This window comes from Geotrypetes seraphini, chromosome 5, assembly GCF_902459505.1.
Source record: "Geotrypetes seraphini chromosome 5, aGeoSer1.1, whole genome shotgun sequence".
NCBI lineage: Eukaryota > Metazoa > Chordata > Amphibia > Gymnophiona > Dermophiidae > Geotrypetes > Geotrypetes seraphini.
Window position 1 is genome coordinate 219,764,345 of NC_047088.1, and position 25,091 is coordinate 219,789,435.

The window sequence follows — 25,091 nt, forward strand, 5'->3', positions numbered from 1 at the left end:
ATCAGTGCTGGGAAAGGAGCAAAAGACAGGGCCAGAACTAAGAATGGACTAATGGGGCAGCTGCACAATGCTCTTTAAGGGTGGAAAATTGCAAGTATCCGTATTTTTCGCTCTATAAGACCACTTTTCCCCCCCAAAAAAGTGGGTGGAAATAAGGGTGCGTCTTATGGAGCGAATACTAACTAACCTTACCCCCCCCCCCCCTACCTTCATTTCTCCGGCGGTACGGGCGGTCCAGCGCTTTAGGGCAGGAGCTTTCAGCCTCCTGACCTTCCATCCGGCTTTCTCTCCAGGCAGCGGCAGAGTCGGAGTCGGAGTGGCAATTAGGCAGGCGCGAGTTTTTCGCTTCCTGCCTTGTCGCTCCGTGAATGGCGGTCCAGCGTTGTAGGGCAGGAGCATCTCCTGCTTTCTCTCCCGGCAGAGTGGCAAGCAGGGAAGCGCGAATTTCTCGCTCCCTGCCTTGTCCCGCGCCGCTCTGTGAGTAAGCGAGCTCGTGCATGGTACCAGGCACGCGAAGTGACGCTGCCTCCTTACCTCCAGCCTCAAACTGCTCCTTAAAATACTGGGCCGGCTCCGCGCGTCCCGCTGCCACCAGTGCGGCCACAATTAACCACTTCATGCTGCAGGGACTAGCTGTCAATCCACGACAGCGCCGCCGCCGCCGCCTTGGCCGGAGCGTGACAGTTTTCAAAGAGGCGCGGGATTCTTTCTACGCGGAACCACCAGCCGTTAAAGCTCCTGGCGCCGACTCCCGACTCCAGCCTCCAACAGATGGCTGCTTCCCATTGGATCCGGCCAGCAGGTCTCGCGCGCAGCAGCCAATGGGTGCCAACCACGGGTGGGGCAGCACCAGAGGGGGGAATCAGGAGAGACGAGCATCAGAGGGTGGAGGAGAGGCAAGGTAGAAGAAGAAAATCGGAGAGGAGCAGAGAGAGAGAGGACAAAGAGGAGGGGATGGTGAAGGAGGAAGAGAACAGAAAAGGAAAGCATAGAAGGAGCATGGGAGAGGAGAGGACAGTTTGCCAGCCTGAGAAACTCCCTAACCCCTTACTTGTCCTGTTTGTCGTTGATTAGTTTGTAAGCTCTACTGAGAAGGGACTGTCTCTTGCATTTTTTTTTTTTTTAATGTACAGTGCTGCATAGGTCTAACAGCTATAGAAATAAGTAGTAGTAGAAAGAGAACATCAGAGATATGAGGGGCAGCAAGAAGGAGCGCATCAGAGAGCAGAAGGAGGACAACATCAGAGAGGGAGGGGGAGAGAGAGATCAGGAAGGAAAGCATACAGGCAGAAAGATAGAGAACTGGGAGAGCCATTCACAAAGCGGCGCGGGACAAGGCAGGAAGCGAGAAACTTGCATCTGCCTGCTTGCTGCTATGCCGCTCAGGGAAAGAAAGCAGGAGAGAAGCCCTACAGCGCTGGAGGAGTTAAGGTAATGGGGGATCCTGCCTGCCTCCGGGTGGGGGGTGGTTGCCTCGGATTGGGGGGGCTGCCTGCCTGCCTGTCACTAGGCTTCTAGGCCTGCCTGTCACTAGGCCTGCTTGACTGTCACTAGGCCTGCCTGCCCTGTCCCAGCCTAGCAGTAGACCACCAGAGTGGGGTTGGGTGCAGAGCCTGGCAGGGAGAATTTGGTTCAGAATGGGTTTTTTTCTTGTTTTCTTGGGTGTGTCTTATCCCAGGACAAGCAGGCAGCATATTCTCAACATGTAGGCGACATCATCCACAGAGCCCTGCAGGACAGCCTCACAAGCAGACTTGCTTGTAGAACCATCCTTGCAGCCACTCATTCGTTCTCTGGATCCGCTCGTCCCTGGCCTTTCCCTTGCCCCTAACAGGAAGAATTGAAGAGAATACTACCTGTGCTCCTGACTGCTTCAGCCTCTCCCCCAAAGCTCCGAAGTCTCTAGGTAAGCCAGGAACGCCCCGGAAGACATACCTAGAGACTTCGGAGCTTTGGGGGAGAGGCTGAAGCAGTCAGGAGCACAGGTAGTATTCTCTTCAATTCTTCCTGTTAGGGGCAAGGGAAAGGCCAGGGACGAGCGGATCCAGAGAACGAATGAGTGGCTGCAAGGATGGTGCCGGGACATGAACTTCGGATTCCTGAACCATGGAGAGGCGCTACAGGGACTTCAGGGACCAGATGGACTTCACCTGACCAGCAGAGGTAAGAACGTCTTCGGACATAGGCTAGCCCGCCTGCTTCGTAGGGCTTTAAACTAGGTAGGTTGGGGGAGGGTACCCACTTATATACCAGAGCAGTATGTAACAATCCTGATGAGGTGAGCCAAATCTCCGCTTCTGGGTCCGAGGTAAGTACCCACATTGCAAAAGATTCACTAGGAGACACTTTGACTCAAATGGGAAATTCCCCACAGGGGTTTAGCAAATACAAAGCGTGGAGAGCCATGTATGTTAATGCGCACAGTTTAGGGAATAAATTTCTAGAACTGGAAACAGAAATAGTGAATGCCAACCTGGACGTAGTGGCAATATCCGAAACCTGGTTCACAGACTCTCATGGGTGGGATATGACTATACCAGGATATAACCTGCTTCGCCAAGACAGAGAGGGAAAGTCAGGAGGAGGGGTAGCCCTCTACATCAAAGAGAACATCAAAACAACCAGGATCACAGATGTTAAGTACACCGGGGAATCCATCTGGGTAAACCTGGCCAGAGGCAGAGAAAAATGCCTGTATCTTGGAGTGGTATACAGACCTCCAAGACAATCGGAGGAACAGGACATGGAACTAATTGAAGACATAGAGAACATCACTCTACGGGGGGACACTGTTCTGCTAGGGGACTTCAACATGCCTGATGCAGATTGGAACACACTCTCAGCAACAACTTGTAGTAGCAGGAGGCTATTAACGTCCATGAAGGGAGTACGGCTCAATCAATTGGTACTAGAGCCCACTAGGGCCCAGGCGATCCTGGACCTGGTACTCACAAACGGGGAAAGCGTATCGGAGGTCTCAGTAGGAGAAACGCTAGCCACCAGTGACCACAACATGGTATGGTTCAACCTTAGGAAGGGCTTCCCTAGATCGCAAACAAAAACGAAGGTACTCAATTTCCGGGGCACTGACTTCGCACGCATGGGAGATTTCGTCCATCAAATGCTGCAGGACAAAGCAGTGACTGATAGTGTGGAGGATTGGTGGTCAACCCTGAAATTGACCCTACACGAGGCAACTGTCCGCTACATAAAATCAGTAAATAAACAACAAAGAAATAAGAAACCCCAATGGTTCACAGATGAGGTCTCGTACCTCGTCAAGGAGAAGAAAAAGGCATTTCTCTCCTACAAACATCCCGGGAAAGGGGAAGCTAACATTGAATATAAGACCAAGTCTGCAGCGGTCAAAACAGCGGTTAGGGAGGCCAAACTTCGAGTGGAAGAAACTTTAGCAAAGAACATCAAAAAAGGTGACAAATCCTTCTTTAAGTATATTAGTGACAGGAAAAAGAACACAGACGGGATAGTACGCCTTAGAACACCGGACGGAAATTATCTGGAAGCAGATTCTGATAAAGCCAAACTACTGAATGAATACTTCTGCTCAGTCTTCACCTGCGAGAAACCAGGGCATGGGCCACAGCTGGAAGCAACACCAAGCGCGGAAGACCCGTTTCAGAAATTTGAGTTCACACCAGCTGATGTTTACAGCGAACTGTCAAGACTCAAGGTGAACAAAGCCATGGGACCGGACAATTTGCACCCAAGAGTGCTCAGAGAGCTGGCTGATGTCCTGGCGGAGCCATTATCCATGCTCTTCAATCTCTCCCTAAGTAAGGGGAGAGTCCCCCTGGACTGGAAAACAGCTAATGTCGTCCCTCTGCACAAAAAGGGTTGCAGGGCAGAGGCTGCGAATTACAGGCCGGTGAGTCTCACATCAATAGTGTGTAAACTCATGGAAACACTACTTAAACGTGAATTAGACACGATCTTGGATGAGGGGAACCTAAGGGATCCCAGTCAACATGGTTTTACCAAGGGTAGGTCCTGCCAATCCAATCTCATAAGCTTCTTTGACTGGGTAACAGGAAAGCTAGACTCGGGAGAGTCTCTGGACGTCGTGTACTTAGACTTCAGTAAGGCTTTTGATAGCGTCCCACATCGCAGGCTGATAAGCAAAATGAAATCGATGGGGTTAGGCGAGACACTGACTACATGGGTCAACGATTGGCTGAGTTGCAGACGTCAGAGGGTGGTGGTCAACGGCACCCTCTCTGAGACTTCGGAGGTGACCAGCGGAGTGCCGCAGGGCTCGGTCCTGGGTCCACTCCTTTTTAACATATTCATAGGGGACTTGACTCGAGGGCTTCAAGGTAAAGTAACATTATTCGCCGACGACGCCAAACTATGCAATATAGTAAGTGAAAGCAACTTGCAAGACAGTATGGCGCAGGACCTGCTTACATTGGAATGCTGGTCCTCGACCTGGCAGCTGGGCTTCAACGCTAAGAAATGTAAGGTCATGCACCTTGGTAGCGGTAATCCATGCAGAACTTACACCTTGAATGGAGAAACATTGGCTAGGACTTCAGTAGAACGAGATTTAGGAGTAATCATCAGTGCAGATATGAAGGCTGCCAAACAAGTGGAGAAGGCCTCATCCAAGGCAAGGCAGATGATGGGTTGTTTCGTCAGCCGGAAACCTGAAGTCATAATGCCACTATACAGAGCCATGGTGAGACCTCATCTGGAATACTGTGTGCAATTCTGGAGGCCACATTACCATAAAGACGTGCTCAGAGTCGAGTCGGTTCAGCGGATGGCCACTAGGACGATCTCGGGGCTCAAGGGTCTCTCGTACGAAGAGAGACTGCACAAACTGCAGCTCTACACTCTTGAGGAACGTAGGGAGAGGGGGGACATGATTGAGACATTTAAGTACATCACAGGACGTGTCGAGGTGGAAGATGACATTTTCTTTCCCAAAGGACCCTCGGCAACAAGAGGACATCCGCTCAAACTCAGAGGAGGGAAATTTAATGGCGACACCAGGAAGTACTTCTTCACGGAAAGAGTGATAGATCGCTGGAACAAGCTTCCGGTGCAAGTGGTTGAGGCCACCAGCGTACCTGACTTTAAGAATAAATGGGACACCTACGTAGGATCACTACGAAGATCAAGTTAAAGAATTGGGTCATTAGCACACAGACTAAATTGGGTGGGTCAGTAGAGTGGGCAGACTTGATGGGCTGTAGCCCTTTTCTGCCGTCATCTTTCTATGTTTCTATGTTTCTAACTTCAAAAGGTCCGTGAGTGATGCACCGCGCATGCTTATTCCAACTTCCTACCCAGATTATGGAACAAAATCATGCCAACTATCAGATCACTGACTAGATTGTTAAACTTCAGGAAAGCAGTAAAAACCCACCCCAATTACCATTCATAAGGATAAGGATAACTCCTAGCCTTAAACCAACCTTGACTAAATTGCCTATATGCTATCCTAGGATCCACCCCTGATGATTTATAAAGAATTGTTTAAAAAAAAAAAATACACACAAAAACCTCCTCTTATTGTTGTAATAAATTGTCCCAACTCATGTTAGATTTCATACTATTATAAAAAAAAAAGTCTGTGCCATATCAGTAAAATTGCCTTATCAATCGTCTTATTGTTATAATTAGACCCAGCACATAAGTTAGATTTTTCATACCGTGTATAGAAATTGGCCTACTACTTTATGAAGACTGTACCCATTTCGTTAAAATTGCTTCATCCTCATTTAAGGCCCTTACTCCAGCCACCTTATTGCTAACTTAAAATATGTATGTCTTATCCTTAATGAAGGCCTTACTCCAATTATCTTATCACTAACCTATATTTTGTATGTAAACTTGTAACTCATTCTTGGCTCTTATTCCAGGTCAAGCAGGCAGCAAATTCTCAACATGTGGGTGATGTCATCCACAGAGCCCCGTAGCAGACAGCCTCACAAGCAGACTTGCTTGAAGATCTTTTAAGAGCTCACAAGTGCTGTACCGCGCATGCGCGAGTGCCTCCCCCCCCCCCCCGAGTCAGGTCGCACGTCTCCTCAGTTCTTCGCGGAGCCAAGGCCTGTTTCTACAGCTCTGCCATTTCTTCAAGTTGCCTTCTCGCACCGCGGCTTTATTCCTCTTATTTCTTTTGAAAGTCACTGTGTGGCGTGTCTTTAAAAAAAAAAAAAAAACTTCATTTTTTTCCGTCGATCTTCGTCCGGCGGGACTTGGGCTTAGGCCCTGCCACCGGCTCTCGTTCCACTGCGGCTGTATTTTTTTGTCTATGTCCCAGCCTCTTACCAGTTTTAAAAAGTGTAGCCAGTGTGGCTGGGCCATTTCATTAACCGACCCCTATTGTAGGTGTATTAAGTGCTTAGGACCTGAACATTGTCCTGAGTCCTGCCCACGCTGTACTACCCTTCAGAAGAGAGCTATTCGCAGACGTCATGCCAAAATTCTTGAGCTTTTTGGCCCTATGGAGCAGCCTTTGGAATAGGCCTCGACCTCGGCCCCAGTGGCGGCCTCATCTTCCAAGACCTCGAGCAAGTCGCCCTCGAAGGCCTTTGCTGTGCCTTTTAAGGTTCCATCCTCAGGCAAGTATCCTCTTCCTTCCATAGGTACACTACCTAAGAAGCCTACAGTGGAGTCTCAGGCAATCCAGGCGACTGCAATCGTTCCAGCTTCTACAAGACCTCCATCCAAGCGTGCCTCCAAAGATAGAGAATGATCAACTTCGAGGTCACCCTCAATGGAGCGCACTGCTGCACCTATTAAACCAGATCCATTGGTCTCGGTGCCTGTCTTCAAGGACATGCTGAAAGCCATATTGACCACACAGATTACCTCGGTCTTGGCCCATCTTGCTCCTGCCTCAACCCTGCTCCCTGCGAGCCAGCCTGAGTATACTATCGAGGCACCTCGAGACAAGCCTCGTCAGTCTCAACCATTGTCCTCCAGTGACTCCTCGCCTCGTCCTTCCAGATCCGAATCTCCAGCTATTCATCCTGTTGGTGAACAGGTGGACGAACCTCGATCGAAGCATCAGTCAAAGAATACCTCGTCCTCGAGGCACCTGGCTTCGAAGAAGAGTAAAGAGTCTTCTTGTAGGAGTAAAGATCCTCAGAGGGTACAGAGTCTCCTATGCCTCGATTGTTGAGGACCATAGAGACCCCTTCGAAGCCCAGGCATAGGTCTCGATCTCTGAAGCCTTCAACACGTCCAAGTCGAGGACTCCTCCCTTGAGTACAAGGCACGAGTCGAGACTCTCAATTAGAGAATGACACGGGGAAAAAATCTGTCCCTGTCATCGCCCCCGACTCACCGTCCCCTTCACCACACAATCACCATCACCGCCATCCCCTTCACCGCCCCGTCACCGTCCCCGCAGCATCCATATAAGCCTCAATACTGCGAAACACCATGAAGACAGAAGAAAGTCCTGCCACTACTACTACTGCACTGAGAATCTGTTTCAGTGCCTCTGCCCTGTAGTAAAAACAGAACATAAAATAAATCAATTGACTTGTCCTCCCTTGCAATGACGTGTCCCCAACATTCACCTATAGCTCGAATCAGGTCAATTGTGCACACTAAAAATGCCCACCTGAGCACATAATCATACAGATGCTGCAGTACAATGAGCAACAGGAGGATCTGGAACATGAGCGCAGGCAGGCAGTGATACAAAAACAGCAGACATCTCCCTCCCTCCACCTCACCTTAGATGTAGAGTATGCCGGCTTTCTTTTTCGCCCAGCTGCACGCGCGGCTGCTCATTTGTTCAATATTCTCCTCTGATGCAACCGGAAACAGGAAGTTGCAGGAGAGGAGAAGATTGATCAACTCGAGCAGCCGCACATGCGCGGCTTTTTGAACGTGTGCGGCTGGGCGAAAAAGAAAGCCGTCATACTCTACATCAGTGTTTTTCAACCTTTTTACACCCATGGATCGGCAGAAATAAAATAATTATTTTGTGGACCGGCAAACTACTAGGACTAAAATTTAAAAACCCCGTTTCCGCCCCATCTCCGCGAGCTTGGTCACCTCAGTAACTATAGAAAAATAGACAAATATAGTGCAAAATATAGACAGAAGATATAAATTCTCAAAACTGACATGTTTTGATCACTAAATTGAAAATAAAATCATTTTTCCTACCTTTGCTGTCTGGTGATTGATTTAATGAGTCTCTGGTTGCGTTTCCTTCTGTCTGTGTATCCTTTCTTTCATTCTGCACTCAGGCCCAAGAATTGTCCCTTTCTATTCCCTCCCTCTTTCCTTCCTATGTCCTTAGTGCCCCCAGTGCCTCCTTCCCATGTCTTTAGTGCCCCCGATGCCTCCTTCCCATGTCTTTAGTGCCCCCGGTGCCTCCTTCCCATGTCTTTAGTGCCCCCTGTGCCTCCTTCCCATGTCTTTAGTACCCCCAGTGCCTCCTTCCCATGTCTTTAGTGCCCCCAGTGCCTCCTTCCCATGTCTTTAGTGCCCCCAGTGCCTCCTTCCCATGTCTTTAGTGCCCCCAGTGCCTCCTTCCCATGTCTTTAGTGCCCCCCAGTGCCTCCTTCCCATGTCTTTAGTGCCCCCAGTGCCTCCTTCCCATATCTTTAGTGCCCCCAGTGCCTCCTTCCCATATCTTTAGTGCCTCCAGTGCCTCCTTCCCATATCTTTAGTGCCTCCAGTGCCTCCTTCCCATATCTTTAGTGCCTCCAGTGCCTCCTTCCCATATCCTTAGTCCCCCAGTGCTTCCTTCCCATGTCTTTAGTGCCCCCAGTGCCTCCTTCCCATATCCTTAGTGCCCCTTCTTGTCTTTAGTGCCCCCAATGCATCCTTCCCATGTCTTTGGTGCCCCTAGTGCCTCCTTCCTATGTCCCTCTCACTGCCTTCCACACTTTGTCCCACCCCCACCCCCGAAGCCTGCCTGCCTGCCTGTCTACCTCTCTCCCTCCCTCCCTAGCCATAGCCAGCCTGCTGCCTCTCTGCCGCTCAAAAAAAAAAAACAAAAAGCCTCCCTCCTTCCTTTCCCCTGCTCTTACCGCTATGCTGCAGCTGCTAAAGCCGACAGGAAGTCTTTCCGACGTCAATTCTGAAGTCGGAGAGGATGTTCTGGGCCAGCCAAGCAGCGATTGGCTGGCCCAGAACGTCCTCTCCGATGTCAGAATTGACGTCGGAAAGACTTCCTATCGGCTTTAGCAACTGCAGCAGAGCGGTAAGAGCAGGGGAAAAGGAGGGAGGCTTTTTTTTTTTTTTTTTGCGCCTGTCCCTTAATCTGCGGACTGGCAGAAATTTCCTGTGGACCGGTGGTTGAAGAACAGTGCTCTATATCTAAGGTGAGGTGGAGGGAGGGAGATGGCGGAACGCTGCGATCGGGCGGGAAGGGACCGCGCGATCCTTGATTGCCTCACTGCAGAGACAAGTCCATTCACCGCTCCACGGGGCGGTGAATGGCCTTGTCCCCGTCCCCGCAAAGGCCACAATTTTTCTTACCCATTTCGGCGGGTTACCCGCGGCTACTCGCAGCTAGCCGCGGGTAACAACCACCGTGTGTTATTCTCTACTCTCAATCCCTCGTACCCCTGGGACTTCTTCATCGAGGCTTCTGAAACGTAAGCACTCCCTGTCTCCACCTATATCACACAGCAGAGCTTCTTCTGCGACTCTTACGTTGGATACAGACATGCCTTCTCAATACACCAGAGATGCTTCTCCATCCTACTCAGCGGCACCTAGGTCTCGCTCCTCTTCGTCTCCTGAGGAGTCTTTGGCATCAAAATCAACATCTTTTTCAAGATTCATCTTTGATATGAATAAGCCTCTTCAGCTTGATCTTCAGTCTGAGTCTAAGTATACTCCTGAATATTTGGCCGAAATGGAGCTGCCTTATCCGCCAAAGGAAACCTTGAGACTTCCCATGAATCCTGTGTTGAAACAAACTTTTCTCAGGAATCTCGAGACTCCCTATTCAATTCCAGATATTCCCTCTAAAATGGAATCTCGTTACCGTACGGTTCCTTGCAAGGAGTTGGAGAAGCCACAATTGTCTCACCAAACTTTGGTGGTGGAATCATCTCTTAAAAAATCTAATCCCACCAAGGTCTATACTGCAGTACCTTCGGGCAGGGAGGGACGCACCATGGATAAATTAGGATGCCGTTTTTATCAAAATTTCATGATGGCGAATAGAATCCTGAATTACAACTTCATCTTTACTTCTTACTTAAAGTACTGCATTAAAACCATGCCCTACTTTTTTCCTGACTTGGCTGTGCATCGTCTGCCTGCGTTTCAACAACTTCAACAGACCCTTTCATAAATACATATTTTCATGCTCCAAGCCACTTATGATGCCTTTGAGATGTCCTCTAGGGTCACTGCCTTTGCTGTGGCAATGCGCTGTTTGGCTTGGCTACGCATTGTGGACATGAATCCAAATTTACAAGACCGTCTAGCTAATTTACCTTGCCAAGGTAATGAGCTTTTTGACGATTCCATTGAGGCTGCTACCAAGCGTATGTCTGAACATGAGCAGTCATTTGCCTCTTTGGTTCGGCCTAAGGCTAAAACTCCAGCTGCTAAGCCTTATAAGCTGCCTCCACATCGTTACTCTCAAAAGTCTACTCTGGCTTTTTCCAGGCCTCCACCTAGAAGACAACAGCAGCAACAAAAACCTCAGACTCCTGCTGCAGCTAAGCTGGCACAGTCTTTTTGACAATCTAAGTCTGAGCATAACGTCCACTTGCATCCATCAGACTTCTCTCCTACCCATAGGAGGTCGGCTCCATCACTTTTACCAACAGTGGGAGCAGATTACATCAGACTTCTGGGTTCTCACCATCATTCGGGAGGGTTACTCACTTCAATTCCTTCAAGTGTCACCAGATATCCCTCCACGAGAGTTTCCTTCCAGCATGTTGCAATTTCCACTTCTTCTTCAGGAGGCTCAGGCTCTTCATCGCCTTTGAGCTGTCGAGGAGGTTCCCTTGAACCAACGGGACATGGGTTTTTATTCCCATTATTTTCTAGTCCCAAAGAAGACGCGGGATTTGCGACCTATTCTGGACCTCAGAGCCCTCAACAAATTTCTTGTCTAAGAAAAGTTTTGGATGCTCTCTCTTCCAACAATGTACCCCCTGATGGATCAAGGGGATTGGTTATGCTCTCTAGATCTCAAGAAGGCTTATACTCATATCCCAATTCATCCAGCCTGTCACAGATGCCTAAGATTTTGGGTGTGGAATCTCCATCTTCAATATCAAGTTCTTCCTGGCACGCCCAGGGCGTCTTTTTTCAACATTAAGTGTGTAGACCAAAGGACTCAGGCACTGCACACTGCAAATAAAATCAATATAAAAAGCTCATCCTTCCGGCTTCCTGATGTAGCGTAGCGAAACACAGACTGTGTTGGAGCCGTGAACTGACCTTTTCAGATAAGTGGTCTACTGTTAAACAATTTTTTGTAGAGCCATAACATTTGCCACTCCAGTAGAAGCAAGTATCCTTGCTCCATCCAATGTGTTATGATTAAAATTCAACCACCTTTCCAGCGACATTGTACCGCTGCTGTGGCGCCCTGCTAAAAAGCACATTTAAATATTTAAAAGCCTTTAAATGTTATATGAAGATACTATTTGAGAAACTTGCCCAGTATTGATGAGAGGGGTTTTTTTGTGTTTTGTTCTAAAGGTGAATGCAAGGCAGAAAGTGAAGATGGAGAGAAAAACAGTCAATGGATAAGAAGGCCCTGTAAACAGTCTAAAAGCACAGAAAAATAATGTCACCAGACGACAAAGGTAGAGAAAATGATTTTATATATAGTTTTGAGAATTTATATCTGCTGTGTATATTATGTGTATATGAAAAATGAATGGAAAAAAATTACATTACAATTAATATAGGGGGTGGAATCTGAGGAAGAGCTTAGGTGGGTCTAGGGTAGAGTTTGGGAGGTCTGTGGTTGGGGGTACTCAGTTGATATTTGTTACACTTCCCTGCTGGCACACCCTACTGGCATTTCAGAGCCTATCTGGAGGGTCTCGTGGATGTCAGCATGATGATGTCACGAATGCATGTGATGTCATCACGGTGATGTCCGCGCACTTCTGAGTGCCTCGAGCCGTGGTCACTACCTTTAGTGTGCCTCAGCTCGAAAAGGTTTGAGAGACACTTGCATAGGGTCAGAGGGGACACAAACTTAATTTGGCATATAAAGCACAGTTACTTACATGTAACTGGTGTTATCCAAGGATAGCAGGCAGATATTTGTACAGATGTGTGACAACTCCCAAGGAGCCCAGGTACAGACAGTACAAAAATGAAATATCAGTTCAAAAACAAAAGGATGAAGATTGCCCATACTGCACATACATGAGTGCCTTCCCACCCGCCAATAGCTCATGGGACAGCCAGTTCAGCAACAAACTAAGAGGCCAACTAGGGGAAGAGAGCGGGTTGTAAGAATATCTGCCTGCTGTCCCTGGATAACTGTGCTTTATCCAAGGTCAAGCAAGCAGAAGTTGCCTTTTAAATAGAGAATAAATTTTATAGAACTCCTTGGCTGAAATGGCTGTCCCTTCTGGAAAGATTTTCCAAACAATAATGGGACATAAATGTGTACATTGAGACCAAGTGGCTGCTTTACAGATGTTCTCAATAGGAATGGAACACAGATGGGCTACTGAATTCACCACTGCTCACACCTTATGTGCGGTAATATGACCTTCTAGAGTCAACCCAGACCGGGCTTAGCTGAAGGAAATGCAGTCTGCTAGCCATGTAGAGATAGTTTTCCTGGAGAAGGGAGTTCTCAACCTGTTACGATCAAATGACAGGAACAGTCTAGTAAAGGGGGTCAGCAACCTTTTTAAAAGCAAAGAGCAAATTTATCCTAAAAATTTGACCTAAGATTTACAAAGAGCCCCAAGGAGCTGTAAGGAGTTTGAGATATTCCAGGTCTCTCACGCTCTCTCTTCCCAAGGTCTAGCTTCTTTCCCCTCTTTCTGAAGACTTTCTTAGATATCAGACTCCACAGGTGACCTTTGAGGGGAGGAATTCTGGCCTAGTGCCTAACCCTCAGTAAGCCTGGTTCTAAGAGAGAGGTTGTAGAGGCTCAGCATTAAAGATAGTTTTCACAGCAACCTGTGAACTGCATATATAATTTGCATATATTTGGTTGAGGAGACAGCTTTTGACTAAAATGCTTCTTTGGATCCATTAAGGACCTTTTTGAGACTTTGGGGAATAGTAAGTGGGAGAGGGGCCTGGAATACTATTAAGTCAGGCCAAGAGCACTATATTTCATGGGAGTGTGAATCCTCTCACCCTAACTGAAAAGCACTCCTTGAGGAGAGACCACTGACTGGTTTCAGCCTCTTAGTTTGAGACTGAATTCAGATGACTTTTTTAGAGATCAGATTCCACATGTAACCCTTGAGGTTAATGCCCTTCTGCCCACCCCACCTGAGTTTGTCTGTCATGCCCCTTCCCTTGTTTAAAAACAGACTGAAAACCTACCTTTTTGATATAGCCTTCAATCTGTAACTCTACTCTTCACTACCCTAGCCAGCAGATTAACCATCCCCCACTCTGGCATCATCTTGTCTGTTCAGAATATAAGCTCTTTTTTAGCAGAGACTGTCTCCTTTGTGATTCTGTACAGCACTGCATATGTCTGGTAGCACTTTAGAACTAGTAGTAGTAGTAGTAGTAGTAGTAGTAGCTTTAATTGCTCTTGCACAGTGAAAAGTGTTCCAGCAAATAAATTAAATTTTAAAATAAAAGTTTTTATTGCTGAAAATATGATAGGAAAACACCTCCTGAAAAACAAATCCTGCTGTATGCCAATTTCAATGTACTTGAAAAAGGATGTAATATAAATAATTTATCGGAAGAAATGGCTATAAGGTTCTCCCTACTCCTCTGAGACAATGAATAATACCTGTACTCTAAGGCCCTGATTCTCCAAAAGTGCGTCCTACAGCTGTCTAATCAGCCAATCGGGATGCACGTTTTTTTTAAAAAAATGCTCCCCAGGCAGGCCGCCTATATTGAAGGTGAGGCCCGCAAGACACCTAGGCCCTGATTCTGTATAGGACGCCCGGGAGAGGCGTCCTATTCAGAATCGGCCTAAACTAAACTCCGATTCTATAAACCGGCGTCCATGTTACAGGCGCAGGTTAGAGAATCGGGTTAGATTAGACAAGGCCCGCTACACTTATCGCGGCAAGGGATCTCTCTGCCGCTATAAGTATAGCGGGCCGTGGCCCCCTGACCGATCGCTGGCAGGAGGGTGCCCAAACCCTCCTGCCCGAAGACGCACCCCCCCCCGACACTACCGACCGCCCCCCCCCCGACATTACCGATCTCCCCCCCCCGACAATATCGATCGCTGGCAGGAGGGTGCCCAATCCCTCCTGCCCGAAGACGCACCCCACCCCCCCGGCGCTAACAACCCCCAAACCTCCACTCCACCAAACCTGTTCTTACGGCGAGATGGGTCTTGCACGTCCAGCCGGTAGGCAAGCCTCGTCGAAATGAGGCGGGCCCGCCCCTTCCTGGCCCATCCCGCCGAAGCCTAAGGCCTGATTGGCCCAGGCTCTAGAAGCCTGGACCAATCAGGCCTTAGGCATAGCGGGTCCGCCCATCCCCACTCGAAGCAGATCTTCAGGCACCGGCACCACGCACAGGACATGCTGGTGCCGGTGCCGCTGCAGAGGCTACAGCAAAGTAAGAAGAGGGTTTGGGTGGGTTGGGGGGACCTCAGGTCGCGGCAGGGGGGGGTGCCCGATGGCGGCGGGGGGGGTGCCGGTTCACGGGGGGGGCCTTCGGGGGGAGCAATGCCGGTTCTCGTGGGGGGGGAGCAGCGCTGCTGGCCTCGGGGGGGGGAACCTATCAAAGCGAGTTTCCATTATTTCCTATGGGGAAACTCGCTTTGATAAACGAGCATTTTGGATTACGAGCATGCTCCTGGAACGGATTATGCTCGTAATCCAAGGTACCACTGTAATTTGAAATTTTTTTTCCATTTGTGTGTTAAATGTTGCATTTTGAAGGCTTTAAAAGTGCTATTTTCTTAAACATGTGGGCAAGCACAATACCGTGATCTTGCTTTCTCAATGAAGCAAAGCATCTTCTTGTACCACTTTCAGTAGTTTACAGCAGTGGTCTCCAACTCAAACCCTTTGCACGGCCACATTTGGGATTTGTAGGTACTTGGAGGGCCTCAAAAAAAATAGTTAATGTCTTATTAAAGAAATGACAATTTTGCATGAGGTAAAACTCTTTATAGTTTATAAATCTTTCCTTTTGGCTAAGTCTTAATAATAATAATGCCATTTATAGCTAAAGAGACATATGATGAAGAAACAGTTTTATTTTACTTTTGTGATTATGATAAAAATTCTGAGGGCCTCAAAATAGTGTCTGGGCGAGTTTGAGACCACTGGTTTACAGCAATGTTTCTCTGAGGATAGTACTCCTAATCTTTGTTAATTTTCTAGGTGCCTGTTAGAAACAGCAGTGAGTGAGTACTATAGTCTCCTGTACACTGTCCTACAGCTAACAATATGAAAACAATGAACGTAGCAATGGAAATTCAAAAATTCTCTCATGCCCAGGTTTTTCAATCCTGAAACTTAATAAGGTGCATGAACACTAGTCATGCAACCCAGTCTAGCCCCGAGACTTAGACACCACTCTCACAAATTATATGGCAGAGACCAATAACTTACATTTTCTTTTTTTTTAATCAGATTTGCAATAATATACAAGTAAAATACTTGTTACAGAAAAAGCAGAAAAAGTGCATTGTACATAAGAAAAAGTTATAATTTGAAACATTACAGAATACAGTGGAACCTCAGTTTGCGAGTAATGCAGTTTGCGAGTGTTCTGCAAGACAAGCAAAACACTCAGCAAACTTTTGCCTCGCAAACCAAGCACCACCCCGATAAACGAGCACTCAGCAATGGTGGCCAAGAGGTGGGTACCTTCCTGTGGGTGCTCCAGCGCTTTCAGCGTGGTGGCTTCCTTCCCTCAGGGTCCCCATGAAGCTGCCCTCCCGTTTCAGGCGATGCCTCTGCCGTCCACCAGCGCCTCCCGCTTCTTATTCAAGCCAGCCGCCATCCTGCAGAAGCATGCGCAGGACCTCTCAACTCCCGAGTCAAGCTGGCGCCGCCCCGACAACATGCTCACCACGTACAAGCACAAAGGACGTCCTGGTGAGCGTGTTGTCGGGGCGGCGCCAGCTTGACTCGGGGGTTGAGAGGTCCTGCGCATGCTTCTGCAGGATGGCGGCTGGCTTTAATAAGAAGCGGGAGGTGCTGGTGGATGGCAGAGGCATCGGCCAAAGCGGGAGGGCAGCCGCACGGGGACCCCAAGGGAAGGAAGCCACCACGCTGAAAGCGCTGCAGCACCCCCAGGCAGGTACTCACCCCTGGGTCACCATTGCAAACTTTGGTTGTGGAATTTGCATTATGGCCTATGGGGAACTTTGCTTTGATATACGAGTGCTTTGGCTTACGAGCATGCTTCTGGAACTAATTATGCTTGTAAACGAAGGTTTCTTTCTTAGACCACCATTAAACGGTGGAGATCCAATTAACCAAATGGAGGGGATTTTATAAAGAAAAATTAAAATTAAGAAAGCAGTATACGATTAACTAACCCATATTTTCATATATCTAGTTAAGCCTGTAAATCACTAGAAATCTTTTTAAGGTCTAGAAAGGCACATAATTGTGAAGGTACAAAAAAGGTGTAAACCCCCAAGTATCAAATCAAACATTTACATGGGTATGCCAATAAAAAGGAGGCCCCCAATTTTTTAACTTCATCTCGCATAATAAGAAATTCTTTTCTACGATCTTGTGTAGTTTTTTGAAATATCTGGATAAATCCAAATTCTTTCCCCAGAAAATGTCACATGTGAATTTCAAAAGTAGAGCTTCATCACAGAGTTCAAGTCCTGCTCAAATACAAAAGATACTAATAATGTTGCCCTTTCCTTTACTTCAGAAAGAGAATCTTCCAAGATAGCTGATAATTCACCTTTTTCAATTCTTTCCTGCACCAAATTTCCTTCTTCACCCGCCTTAGAAGAAAAAGTTGGAATGTAATATATTTTATTTAATGGTGGAATAGCTTGCTGGGGAAACTTAAGTACATCCATTAAGTATTTTTTGAAGAAATCATAAGGGTTTAAGGATGGTGATTTGGGAAAATTCAGTACTTTAATATTTAATCTTCTGTTATAATTTTCAGATTGTTCTATCTTTCGATGAACCATAATCTTATCCTTAATCAGAGTTGTTGTTGTTGTGTCTTTAAAATCTTTTATATCAGTTTTAACCTGCAGCATTTGCTCTGTGGACTCTTGTTTGGATTTCTCAAAGTTTTTAGAAAGATTGTCTACTTTTACAGACAGTTTAAGTAACTCTTGAGTTGATTTAGCCAACATACCATCCAGCCTTTTCAAAACCTGCCAAATGCTTTCTAGGGTCACCACTGGGGGAGTTGAAAGCTGCGAAAAACTTGCTGCTGCTCCAGAGATTGTTTCTTCAGCGATCATTTCCTCGGATGTGCTTGAGCCCAGTCCTGCGACTTCTGCCTCTGGGCTCACCACCGGTACAACCCATGTGATCGCCGGACACGGCAGTGCACTGAAATCCGAAGGGGACAGGGATACTTCATGCCCCAGAGGACTGGATGCTTCATCGTCCAAGCCTATTGCAGGGCCCTCTTTTCTCGGTGAAAGGTTAGAGAATTGGGTCAAATACCGCTCCAAGGTCTGCTGAACTGGCGTTGAGCTCATAGACTGGGAGGGAACCAGTTTCAGAGCTCCTTTCCGCTTAGTGTGAGGCATTTTGTTGAGGAAAAAATCAGAATTGCCGGCTCTGTGGAGAAAGGTAAGAGACGACAACACTATTGCGCCGCCATCTTGGATCAGCCTCCCAACTTACTACATTTTCACCAGTTCAAATCAACATTCAGTGATACAGTTTAAAATCATTAGGAATATTTCTATAAAATATTTACTGGTTATTGTATTACCTATTATGTTGGTCTATGGCTTGAAACATATATACATGCAAACATATTCCAAAAAGAATAATCCAAATTATTGATGGCTTCACACAAGAGAGCAAATGCAGTAGTTTGACAGATAAACCTGTTTCCATGGAAACAGAAATGAATACGTCTTTATTTTCTAAACTTGGCCATAACCCCAGACTTCCACTAAAGCATCCAAATGTTTTAGTCACTGTATACTCACAAAAAACTGAGCACAGGCCATGGCTCTTTAAAAAAAGCAATATTTTGACAGCCAAAATAAAAGTTGCTTCTTTGCATTGTCAAATCATCATTGCAACAGTCACACTACCAACTGAATAATGAATGGAAATTCCCAATTAATAAAGTACTCTCCTGAAGTTATGATGCTACAAACAATTAATTTAAGCATCAGCCAATGTGTTGAACCAGGAGGGAGGGTATGCGACATACACCCCAAACACAGTTATTATTGCTTGAGGTTGAACTTTAAATATGAGCAATCACCTTTACAAAGCACAAGTTCTCCAACTACTGCACTTGTACTAAAGATTTTATTTCAAATAACTCATAGTGTGCATAACTTTGGACCCCTTTTACTAAAATGTGCTAAGCAGTGAGCGTGTGAATAGCATGTGGTGACTGCTAGCCCAAAACTATGATAACCATTATGGGCCATGCAATGGGCAAGGATTGCACACTGCAGTGAGCACATAGTACTTCATCACATGTTGTCTGTCACTTGTACAAATAGCAAGGATGCAGTTAAGCCAGTTGTTCTCAAACCTGTCCTAAGGGATTCCCAGCCAGTCAGGTTTTAAAGACAGCCACAATGAATATTCATAAGAACAAAAGATTTGCCATACTGGGACAGACCAAAGGTCCATCAAGCCCAGTACCCTGTTTCCAACAGTGGCCAAACCAGGTCACAAGTACCTGGCAAAATCCCAAGGAGTAAAACAGATTTTACATTGCTTATCCAGTGGATTACCCCAAGTCCATCTTAATAATGGCTTAAGGACTTTTGCTTTAGGAAATTATCCAAACCTTTTTTAAACCTGCTAAGCTAACTGCTTTCATCACATGCTGTGGTTTGTTTTAAATCTACTACTTAGTAGCTTCAACGCATGCCCCTAGCCCTAGTATTTTTGTTAAGAGTAAACAAGCAATTCACATCTATCTGTTACACTCCACCCAGTATGTTATTGACCTCTATCATATTTCCCCGAGCTGTCTCTTCTCCAGGTTCTTTTCTTAACTCACAGGACTGCATGCAAATCCCTCTCCTGAATATTAAATTGTGGCTATCCTGAAAACCGGACTGGCTGAGGAGTCAAGACGGGTCTGGAAAACACTGCAGTAAGCATATATACTGTATATTATCTGTAATAACCTAAGAATATATGCTTTGGGGTATTCAACTAAATACAATAGCTACGCTGTTTAATGATACAAAAATTAAACCAGCTATTTGTTCCTTTTCAGTATATCAATTCTATATTTAACTTGAATTCATAAGGATTATAAATAGAACACACAATTTCATAAATATCAGTTGTAAATATTAATATAAATATCAATTCATTGGTGAATCTACTATCTTAATTACCATATATACCATTCATCACATACATACTTTATTCATTCATCCATATACCACACTATATAATATCTATAACTAGTAGGGCTGAAAACCTATTACACGTTCATAATAAAAATTCATAATAGCTTCCAGTTCAAAATACAATTGCAATGGTCGTAATGAGTCCACCGGGGGAGCTTTACTCCTAATCAGGCATTGATAATCTTCAACACCTGTACCCCCTCGTTCTTCTGGGTAACTTGTACTATCCGCATATATAACTCAGTCCCACTATCATGATTGTCCAAAGTTACAAGCAGTAAATGCTACAGCCCAAACTTCTTTATTTCAAATATTCAAATTCAAAGTGTAGTAGCCATGTAAGTTGTGAGAGTGTGGTACATGGATGAATGAATAAAGTATGTATGTGATGAATGATATATATAGTAATTAAGGTAGTCACCAATGAATTGATATTTATAATTAATATTTACAACTGATATTTATGAAATTGTGTGTTCTATTTATAATCCTCATGAATTCAAGTTAAATATAGAATTGATATAATTAAAAGGAACAAATAAATGGTTTAATTTTTGTATATTATCTGTAAGTACACTTACCAGCTAGTAAGGCATTTTTCTGTGCAATAACTACATGGAAACATTATGGGAATGTTAGCGCACAAGTTTTGCACTTCCTTTACAATAACTGCACAACTTTACTGGAGCTTAGTAAAAGGGCTGCTTTGTATAGCTTTATATAAATATACATACATACATACATATATACAGTATACACGTGATGAGGTTGAATTATTTATACCATATCAATCTAAACATGCAAATATGATTTTCACTTCAAATGCTAAATTGATACAGTATTTGGATTTTTCCTATGATACAAAATGAATACTGCTGTTAGTATATAAAAAAAAGCTTTAAAGTAAAAGTTCTCTCACTGCTGTTCCTTGTGACCTCAGGCAAAAACTTAACTCTATTACTTCTGCTAAAGACCCTAACACATGGTTAGCTACCACAATAGGCTTACCTCAAAATGCATTAAAGCATTTTGCACTAATTTAACTATTTGTATGTGCTAATCATGCATTATTTATATTTTTTGTTTTTTTTCAGGAAGGGGTGTGCCATTGGCAGGGAAGTGCTCTTGGCATTAATTTTTACAAGTTCAGCACACTAATGGAAAAATATGTGCTTAACCTGTGGTAAAGTTCCTCTTAAAAACATACTAAGCCAATATTTTAGCACAATTTAGTAAAAGGGCCCCTTAAATTGTAAGAGATCATGGTCAGAGACCTACCTACCATAACTGTACATGACACACCCTGAACTCAAATTTGGAAAGGTGAGCAAGAAAACAAATCCTAAGAAGGAAGTGACTAGCTATCACATAAAAAATTATAACAGACATATTTTAATTGGTTATTGAATTAAGATGTCAACTGTTTAACACAGTTTTGAGTACATTTTGAATTACAGTATATTTAAATTTGTAGTGTGTTACTGGATTATACATCAATTAAGTTTTCAGTGTAGAATACAACTTTAGATATACCAGTAGGCTCCTTCTGGAAAAAAATGCATTTTAAATATTCTTATGGTGAATAAACGAAATACAAAAGCAATATTTTAAGAGCATGTGACATTTAAGAGGGTGTGAAATAAGCCACTAATTCGCAATCTTAACTATACGCGAATGATACGAAAACGGGATGATAGTTATTTTAACACACTGATAGTGCAAGACAACTGACTACCCTACAATATTAGAAAATAAAAACATCATAATTCAAAGACACAGAAAGGCTTGTGAGTTAGTCACCACAGTGTTTGGTTTAAATATCTCTATGCTAAACGTTAAAGTTGATAGTTGTTTTGCTGTGTCATTAATAAATCAAATTTACATGAACATTTAACGTTGTTTTAAGACACAACCTTCATAAAAGTAGTCTAATAGGTACACATTCAAAATATGTAAAAAAGTGGCGAATAATTAAAGTCGGTGCTTTGCCTAGGGCACAGGTTGCTGTTTTCTACTAAGCACACATAAGGTAACTTGCACCGTACAAATTACAGCGTTTGATGCGGGTTAGAATTCAGGCTTACCCCTCAGAGCAGGCAGCAACGATCTGTCCTTCTTTTCATCGCATTTGTTACATTCGCTAAAATACAAGAGCAAAAAGACATCTACCAGCACCCACACCAAAGAAGTGGCCAGAATCGCTTTGCAATAGACGAACCTCCTCATGTCTTGACATGAGGGTCGGAGTGGGGTGAGCCGCCCGGGCCCGACCAACTTTTCTGCCGCTCTCCGATTCACTGTCCCCCCACTTCTCCAAAAAGCTGATAAGCAGATGAGGCACCGCAAGTACACCTGCACTCGGGCGCTGATCCGGCAAGGCAGCCAGATCAGCGTGAGAATGCAGCAGCGTTGCCAACTGGGCGGATTTCCCACCAAATCGGGCTCCTGTTTGTATTTTTTTAACTCTCCGCCTCTGACAACAAACCACAGTCGCCCTCCCCTCTCTCCGTCTTTGCGTCTGCATTCAGCTCCCGCGTTGGAGAGAATGAGGAGCGAGCGCAGCACTGTTCCGCGCATGCGTGCAAAACAAGAAAACGTCAGGGCCTGTAAAACCATTCTCGGGTTCTCGTCCTGCGGTGTATAGTATTGCGCGTGCTCCCTCCGGGCGGTCTCCGAAAAAAAAAAAAAAGGCGCGGGACTTGTGGTACTGGGAATGGGATGGGCTGGTGTCTGCTTCGAAACAGACGCGGTTACGTGGGGTGAAGAGGCACTGATAAAACATTTAGGTCTTGCTCGTCTCCAAATTGCAGTCTTCTCACGTTTCCTTCGCCCTGCCCCTCGGGCTTGAAAACACGATCTTGAGGCACCATGCCTTGACAGGTGAAGGAGTCTCGAGCAGCTTAGCAAGTGCTCTGGTTTGGAGCCACTGGTTCGAGAGTTTCATTTAGCGATGCCTAAATCAACTTAGGCTTCAGTAGGCATCATAATATTAGGTGGCAGAATGTTAAGCCAAGGTTAGTTGCCCTATGTCAATCCACGCTTCTAAGCGGTGGTAATTCATTTTTTAAGTTGATTTTTATTCAATTTTTAATGGTACATTCAGTTATTAGTGTCAATTGAACCAATTAAAAATAAATTGTTAGGCGTCTTGATCTAGGCTCCTAACAGTGGGTACCTTTTATAGAATCAGAGACTAAGGGCTAACATTCTAATCATACTTTCATCAGTTAGTACAAACTACCCCCCTCCCTTCCTTTTACGAAACCACGCAAGAGGTTTTTAGCGCCAGCCAGTTTACTGAATGCGCTGCTCCAATGCTTATAGGAACTCTATGACTGTCAGAGCAGCTCAGAGCATTCAGCTCTGGTGGGGGGGAGGGGGTAGTGTAGCTGCGCTGATTAGCACAAACATGCCCTCTGCATAAAATAAAAACACATTTTTAGCATACAGTTTACACATGCTTATCCCAAAATTACAACAAGATGCTTTAGCGTTGCCTACAGTAAACCATAAGAACATGTTGCCATACTAGGACATACCAAAGGCCATAAAGCCCAAAATCCTGTTTCCAGCAGTGGCCAATCCAGGTCACAAGTACCGGGCAAAATCCTAAAAGAGTATGCTGCTTATTCTAGAACTAAACAGTGGATGTTCCCAAGTCCATCTTAATAATGGCTTATCGACTTTTAGGAAATTAAATGTTTTTTTAAACCCTGCTAAGAGTTTACTTACTTGTTGAACTTTCTCCAGTTTGTTTTAAATTTACTATTTGGTAGCTTCATTGCATGCCCCCTAGTCCTAGTGAGGCCGATATTCAGACCAATTTAAGCGAGCCAGAAAGGAACTAGCATATGCTCTGTATAGAATCACGCTTAGAGCAGTGGCGTACCTAGGGTATGTGGCACCCGGGGCCCATCATTTTTTGACACCCCCCCCCCCCCCCCCCATGGAAAATTTTTTTTTTTTTTTTTTTTTTGCAATAACCATGAAATGGAATAAATGGTCAGAATAGAAACAGGCAGTGAAAATTTTCTTTTATTGAACCTCATTTATGTAACCATTATTCCAAACATAACATAACATAAATTATGTCGGAATTGTCATGACATCAGAAGTACATATGGAGTAGTTGCAGGTGATGCTTGGGACAGTTCTGATTATGTTAGTTTGGTTTTATGTGTTTTTTGAATAGAAGGGTTTTTATTTCTTTTTTTAAGGTTTTGTAGTTTGTGGTCGAGGTCAATAGGTTGTAGAGTTGGGGGTCAAGTGTTGCAGCTCGAATGGCTAGGAGGTTGTCGAACAGTTTTTTTCTTTTGACGTTTTTGGTTGGAGGGTGTGTGAATGGTGCGTGAGTTCTCCTATGTCTGTTTGAAGTGGATTGAATTATTTAGCTGAAGAAATTAGTTACCCCCCCATTCCACACACATTAATTCTCTTCCATTTTTGTTCCCATTATAAAAAAACACTGATAAGTTCCCAGGAAAAAAATACATTAAAATAAGAAGTGAAAACAAAGGCCCCTACAGATGAGAACATAACATAAGAATAGCCTAACTGGGTCACACCAATGGTCCATCATGCCCAGTAGCCCATTCTCATGGTAGCCAATAGTGCTGCCCGATTCAGAGAAAAATATTTCATTCGATTCGATTCACCCTGTTGAATCGATTTTTCGATTAGATTCACTGTTAATGACACCGCTTTTTAAGTTTAAACAAAGTATAACAATAAATTTCACAACAACAATAAATTTCACAAAGTACTTAAAAAAAAAAATCACATTTTTCCATTAAAGCAGTTCTGGAGACATTTGCTTGAACAGTCTTTTTTCCCAGTCCATAAGCAAGCAATATGAAAAAGATTTCCTTAATTATCTACTCAAACATTTTTGCTATTTACTTTCATTGTACCTAGACTATTATTCAGTAGAAAAAATTTAGTTTGTTCAATCAAGCAGAACATTCACTCATAGAAGTCCAATGTCCACACAGGATTTGATTGAACAAACCATATTTTTTCTACTGAATAATAGTTTAGGTATACTGAATAGCAAAAATGTTAAAGCCACACAGAAAAGCAGTAAAAGTCAATAGGTTCTCCAAGTGGGAACAACCTGATGTCTCAGCACTTGAGGAAAAGACCACGTAATAATGTTTATAAGATAAATCATATAAATGATTATACTGAAGCAGGGTGTCCTCAGCGTGAGAGGTAAGCGAGAGGAGAGAATTCTCCAGTGCTTTACACAATAAGGCTCCTCTGCCTGCAGTGCACACCATCATAGGACACCTCAGGTGTGCTCAAATTAATCAATGTGATAAATTAAACAGTGATAAACAATTGGTCAATCACAAGAGTGCAAGATCAAACAGGTTGTTCCCACTCAGAGAACCTATTGACTTTACTGCTTTTCTGTGTGAGTAGATAATTA

General features: G+C 44.7%; 1 protein-coding gene across 6 annotated transcripts in view; it reads right to left on the bottom strand.

Annotated features, from left to right (window-relative positions):
• Window positions 1-22,826, bottom strand: part of GALNT13 (polypeptide N-acetylgalactosaminyltransferase 13) — a 391,518-nt gene extending 368,692 nt beyond the window's left edge. For 4 of the 6 annotated variants that reach the window (XM_033945850.1, XM_033945855.1, XM_033945851.1 and 1 more), the window contains exon 1: window positions 21,745-22,826. In XM_033945850.1, the coding sequence (XP_033801741.1) occupies window positions 21,745-22,276 (532 nt within the window). In that variant the 5' untranslated portion in view covers window positions 22,277-22,826. Of the gene's footprint in view, window positions 1-207; window positions 725-21,744 lie in introns of those variants that run through there. The other 2 variants (XM_033945852.1, XM_033945854.1) reach the window with 2 other exon arrangements.
• Window positions 22,827-25,091: the final 2,265 nt, after the last annotated feature.